The sequence below is a fragment of the Orycteropus afer genome, unplaced genomic scaffold (genome assembly GCF_000298275.1).
Source record: "Orycteropus afer afer isolate SDZICR_OR568_19922 unplaced genomic scaffold, OryAfe1.0 scaffold00425, whole genome shotgun sequence".
In the NCBI taxonomy this organism is placed as follows: Eukaryota; Metazoa; Chordata; class Mammalia; order Tubulidentata; family Orycteropodidae; genus Orycteropus; species Orycteropus afer.
Genome location: NW_006922012.1, coordinates 1682557 through 1688360, shown reverse-complemented (window position 1 = coordinate 1688360; position 5804 = coordinate 1682557). Strand labels below are relative to the sequence as shown.

At 38.4% G+C, this 5804-nt stretch overlaps 1 protein-coding gene across 1 annotated transcript in view; it reads left to right on the top strand.

Moving 5' to 3' along the window:
- Window positions 1-5275, top strand: part of NNT (nicotinamide nucleotide transhydrogenase) — a 185687-nt gene extending 180412 nt beyond the window's left edge. The window contains exons 20-21 of the mRNA XM_007954018.1: window positions 2706-2821; window positions 5126-5275. Coding sequence (XP_007952209.1) covers window positions 2706-2821; window positions 5126-5275 — 266 coding nt within the window. The remainder of the gene's footprint in view (window positions 1-2705; window positions 2822-5125) is intronic.
- Window positions 5276-5804: the final 529 nt, after the last annotated feature.

Sequence of the window (5804 nt, the reverse complement as noted above, 5' to 3'; positions counted from 1 at the left end):
AGGAGTGGCTGGTGGGTTTGAACCGCCAGCCTTCTGGTTAGCAGTCAAGTGCTTTAGCCACTATGCTACCAGAGTGTTGGATTACTGCTAGTCTGAGATTTCATTGGTTTTCCAGTTGTACCAGTTCAAGTTCAGTGAAGTAATTTTTCTTTTTTTAAAGTAATAGGACTTCCCTAGATAAGGTGCTGTAATTTATGGCTATCATTGGGTCAGTGTTGAATGCTAATGACATTTGGCTGGAGATCATGTTTGTTAAAATTACACCAGTTGCCTCTGGCAAGTATCCACTGTAAACTTAATAAAAGTATTGTTTATTATAGAAAATAATGAAATCGTGTGCATGTCTAGATTCACTTGACATTCTTGGCAAAGGTAGTTTATATGATAGTCCTTAAAGAGAAGATTTAGTCAATTTTAATTTTATGCCCCTTTTCAAATTTTACTGCTAAATTATGTGTGAAATCAACCAGTTCCAGGATTATGGACACAGCTTTAACCTAGTACAGAGTTGTAGAACATTGTCTTTTAGACATTATTAGGCATCTTAAGTGGTCATTCTAAAAATTGAAAGTGGAATACAAATCTTATAAAATAATATGACTGGCAAGATCATTTTGGAATAATAAAAGAACTTTAAATTCATATTTGGTAGATCTCCTTGGAGGGGAAAAGCGTAATTGCACAGGCTCCATCCAGTCAAGGATGCTCAGGTTCAAGTGTAGGGCCTACTTCTTTTTAACTGTGTGACATTGTCTAAGTTGCCTAACCTCTCTGATAAAGCTCTTTGTACAGTGAACAATGGAGGAAGCATCAAAACAAGACAGAAGGAATGCATGTGTCACTGCATCAAAAGTAATGAGTCACCCTTTAGCCATTTCAGGCAGTAGCATGTGATGCAGAGGAGCTCTGGTAGCACAGTGCCTAAGGCGTTTGACTGCTAACCAGAAGGCTGGCGGTTCAAACCCCCAGCCACTCCTCGGAAGGAAGGTTGGGAAATCTACTTCTGTAGTGATACTGGCTCGGAAACCCAAGGAAGGGTCACTGTGAGTCAGGTCCAACTTGACAGCACATAACAACAACAACAACATATGATGCAGAACCAGTGATGTTGAAGGAGGTAGTCTTAAGCTGCACGGAAGGAATTTGCAAAAAAAACAAGGCTCTAGAAATTGACAGAATACCAATTTAAATGTTTTAGTAAATGGATGCAATGCTGGCAGTGCTTACTCTATGCCAAGAAATTTGGACAATAGCTATATAGCCAATGGAGTGAAAGAGATCCATAATTGTGCCCATTCTAAAGAAAGGTGATCCAAATGAATGAGGAAACTATTAAACAATATCATTAATATCACACACAAGTAAAATTTTCCTGAAGATAATCAAACACAGTTGCAGTAGTATATTAGCAGTGAACTGAGAGAAATTCAAGTGAGATTCAGAAGAGGGCATGGAATGAGGGATAACATGGCTGATGTCAGATGGATCTTGGCTGAAAGCAGAGAATACAAGAAAGATGTTAACCTGTTTTTCATTGACTATGCAAAGGCACTTGACTGTGTGGATCATAAAAAATTATGGATAATATTGTGAAGAGTGGGAATTCGAGAACACTTTATTGTGCACATGCAGAAACTGTAGATAGACCAAGCGGCAGTCACTTGAACAGAACAAAGGGATACTGTGTGGTTTAAAATCAGGAAAGGTATGTGTCAGGGATGTATCCTTTCACAATACTTATTTAATCTGTATGCTGAGCAAATTATCCAAGAAACTGGACTATATGATGAAGAACGTGACGTGAGGATTGGAGGAAAACTCATTAACAACCTGTGTGTTAAAGTACTCAGCTGCTAACTAGATGACACAACCTTGCTTACTTGAAAGTGAAGAGGACTTGAAGCACTTACTGATGGAGAACAGAGTACAGCCTTCAGTATGGATTATACCTCAATATAAAGAAAACAGATCTTCAGAACTAGACCAGTAATCAACAGCATGGTAAACAGAGAAAAGATTGAAGTTGTCAAGAATTTAATTTTACTTACCCATGGAAATTGTAGTCAGGAAATCAAATGACATATTACATTGGGCAAATCTGCTGTAAAAAATCTCTTTAAAGTATTGAAAAGCAAAGATGTTACTTTGAGGACTAAGCTCGCTTGACCCAAGGCATTGTATGTTCAGTCACCTCACATACATGAGAAATCTGGGCAATGAATAAGGAAGACTGAAGAAGAATTGCTGCCCATGAATTATTGTGTTGATGAAGACAATTGACTATGTCATAGACTGCCGGAGGAACAAATGAATCTTAGAAGAAGTACAGGCAGAATTGTTCTAGAAGCAAGGATGGCCACAGTTCTTCTTTCATACTTTGGTCATGTTGTTAGGAGGGACCATGCTTGGTAAAGTAGAGAACCCAGTGGCTGTAACAATGGGTTCAAGCATGGCAGCAGTTGTGAAGATTGCGCAGCACTGGGCAGTGCTTCATTCTTGTGTATGTGGGGTTGCTGTGAGTCAGAACCTACTTGACGGCACCTAACAACAACACAGTGCTTGCTTGACACCAGTGAGCATTCTGTAATACTAGCTTTTTTTGTTGTTGTTATGATTATAAAGTCAGATTACTATAATTTGGCTGAAAAGAAGTGAAGGTAACCTATTTGAGATTTACATTTCCTGTTTTTCCTTTTACTGTGTAGACACTGATTTGGTCCTTGTAATTGGAGCAAATGACACTGTTAATTCAGCAGCTCAGGAAGACCCGAACTCTATTATTGCAGGCATGCCAGTCCTCGAGGTCTGGAAATCCAAGCAGGTAATGTTTCAGACTGGCATTTTGTTCTGATAGTCAAAGGTGACTTGAAATGCGTCCATAAAATTGTCCTTGGTCCCTTGATGGGAAATTACGATGCTTTTTAGGAGGTCCAGGAAGGTAGAGCATGTTTGGGACCTAGTTTCCTATGTCTAGAGGAGCTCTGGTGGTGCACTGGTTAAAGCACTCAGCTGCTAACTAGATGATTGGCAGTTTAGACCCACCAGCTGCTCCATAGGGGAAGAATCTAGCAGTCTACTACCATAAAGATTACAGTCTTTGAAACCCTATGGGGCAGTTCTACTCTGTCCTACAGGGTTGCTATGAGTTGGAATTGACTTGAGAGCAGTTGGTTTTTATTCTGTATGTCCAGCTTCTCTCTGTGTTTTGTGGCCACTAGAGAATCTGAGTGAATGCCCTGATCGCTAGTAGAACCAGATGAGATCATGTGGATGGATTAACACAGTCTTTAACCACAGCTGACAAAAGGGCTGTGAGCTTTTGGAGTGATTCTGGCTGAATTCCAGGTCTAGTCCAGTGGATAGTGAGTCAGTATCATCACCTTCATGTACAGAGATGAACATATTTTTTTCATTTATTTTTTTTGAAAGGGAATTTGTATGTTATTACGGAGTGACCAGAAAGGTGATTTAGAAAACAAATAATAATGTAATATGTAAGGAAATGCATGTTGCTTCTGAAAAAGCTAATAACTAGATTTCAGAGAAGGCAGAGGCTTGGGAATTTGCCTCGGCCCCAGCAGTGGCCACGTCTCTTTACTACTCCTGAGTCATATCTGCATTTTAAAAATCATGATACCATAATGTGTCCTTCCCCATTAGTTTGGTTTCTTTTTATTATAATATGGTGAGTTCAAAACTTATGGCAGTGGTTTTGGTGAGGAAGTGAATATGAAATAACTCATGTATATAAAAAATGATCATCGGTCAGTATTTGGGAGTTTGCCGAGTGCATAACAATGGTAATTGTACGTGAGACATGGATAAAATTTCCATTTTCAGATAGATTACACGTCCTACAAGGCAGTAGAAAGACTTTTCCTTTCATTAAAGGAGGACTTAATTGATGGTCAGCATGACAACAACATCCGTAATAGGTGTAACTGTAAATGTATATCCAAAAAAACCCAAACTCATTGCCACCAAGTCAATCCCAACTCATAGCCACCCCTCCTTGGGTTTCTGAGGTGGTATCTCTGTGGAAGTAGATTGCCCAGACTTCCTTCTGAGGAGTGGCTGGTGGGTTTGAACCGCCAGCCTTCTGGTTAGCAGTCAGATACTTTAAGCACTATGCCACCAGAGCTCTGTAAATGTATATAGTACATCAATATTGTAGATTGACCTATGTATTCCTTCCATTGTGCTTTATAGGTGCGCATAGTTACTAGCTCTGTCCTTGTGAGAAGCTCTTTGTTTCCAGTGGGCTTTTGTCCTAGAACTTTCTAATGTGCTTTGTAAAGTGACAGTATAGGAATCATGCTCTATTTTCACAGTCAGTTACATATGTTTTACTATTTATAGTGGAATTTTTTTCACTAAATTTGTTCTCTGTAGCACAGTCATAAAAAAATACTAGTTTTAGCTTACTCCCAGGGGCTGGCTCTCAGCCCAATAGTAAACAAGATGTATACACAGACCACTCAATGCAGGGTGACACACCCACATATGCTATGGAAATGCATCCCTTGGAGCAGTCCACCATGGGGCATCAGGGGGCAACATTCACATGGAGGAAATGCAGGACACACAGGAGTGCATAACTGTGAGGGGCACAGGGTGGGGCGGTTACTGGGCAAGGAGGGGAGGAGACTGGGTTAAGGTTGGGGTTGGTAAATGGGGAGTGAAACTAAATGTACACATAATGTTGAATGTAAAACAAACTCTTAAAAAATTAAAAAACAGAAATAGAAAAAAAGATGTTAGTTTTTTGAAATTAGAAAATGTTATACATAGTTTTTCTAGAGAAAAGCTCTGAGAAGAAAATAATCACTTGTTATTAAAATAATCACTTGTGATAAGATAAATAATCTTATCACGCCAAGGTAACTATTATTAACATGTTTTTTCCTCTAATGGATAGAAGAAGATAGGCACATTTTAAAAATGAAACTCAATACAATGTAAACATATATTTAAAAATACTTCTTGTGTATTTTAAAAGTCTCTGTATTAAAGAGTTAGTAATGATACCTACCTTGTGCCAAATGAGTGCAAGGCTGTTTGAGTGTCTGCTGCATCCTAACCAGGTCTACAAAATATGTTCTCTCATTTACTCTTTGCTTCCTAGGTAATCGTTATGAAGAGGTCTTTGGGTGTTGGCTATGCTGCAGTGGACAATCCAATCTTCTACAAACCTAACACGGCCATGCTTCTAGGCGATGCCAAGAAGACATGTGATGCGCTGCAGGCGAAAGTTAGAGAGTCGCACCAGAAGTAAATATTAAGATCAAGTCATTGTCTTACAAAGCCACCTCTTCAATTATGTGAACAGGCAAATAATGTATACTGCACCCACAGCTGGTACACATCTGTAGGAGAGCTCTTGAAAGAATAGGAAGACTCTGAAGAAAGCAGAGCCAATAGAAGAAGTTTTTCAAGATCAGTAATCAGTTTTAAAAATGGAATTGAAAGTTCTAAATGTCTTTCCATGCACATTTTTTTGTGCTATGAATCAAAAATATTTTATAAAAGGAGAAAATACAGCCTCACTTTACATATAAACTAGTTGGATTTTTTTTTTTTTTTAATTTTAATTCCTCCTCAGCCAGCAACATTTTCAGAAATTAAATGTTGAAGATTTCAGGACTTATATTTCACATGGGTCTGGAAAAATTAACACAATGTAAAAATTACATGCATCTACATTTATTTATGTTTTTTCACCAAACGTAACTAATTTGAAACTTTTATCAACTCCTGAGCTGTGCCCTTGTAATTTAACCATAGCTTGAATTAATCATATCAAA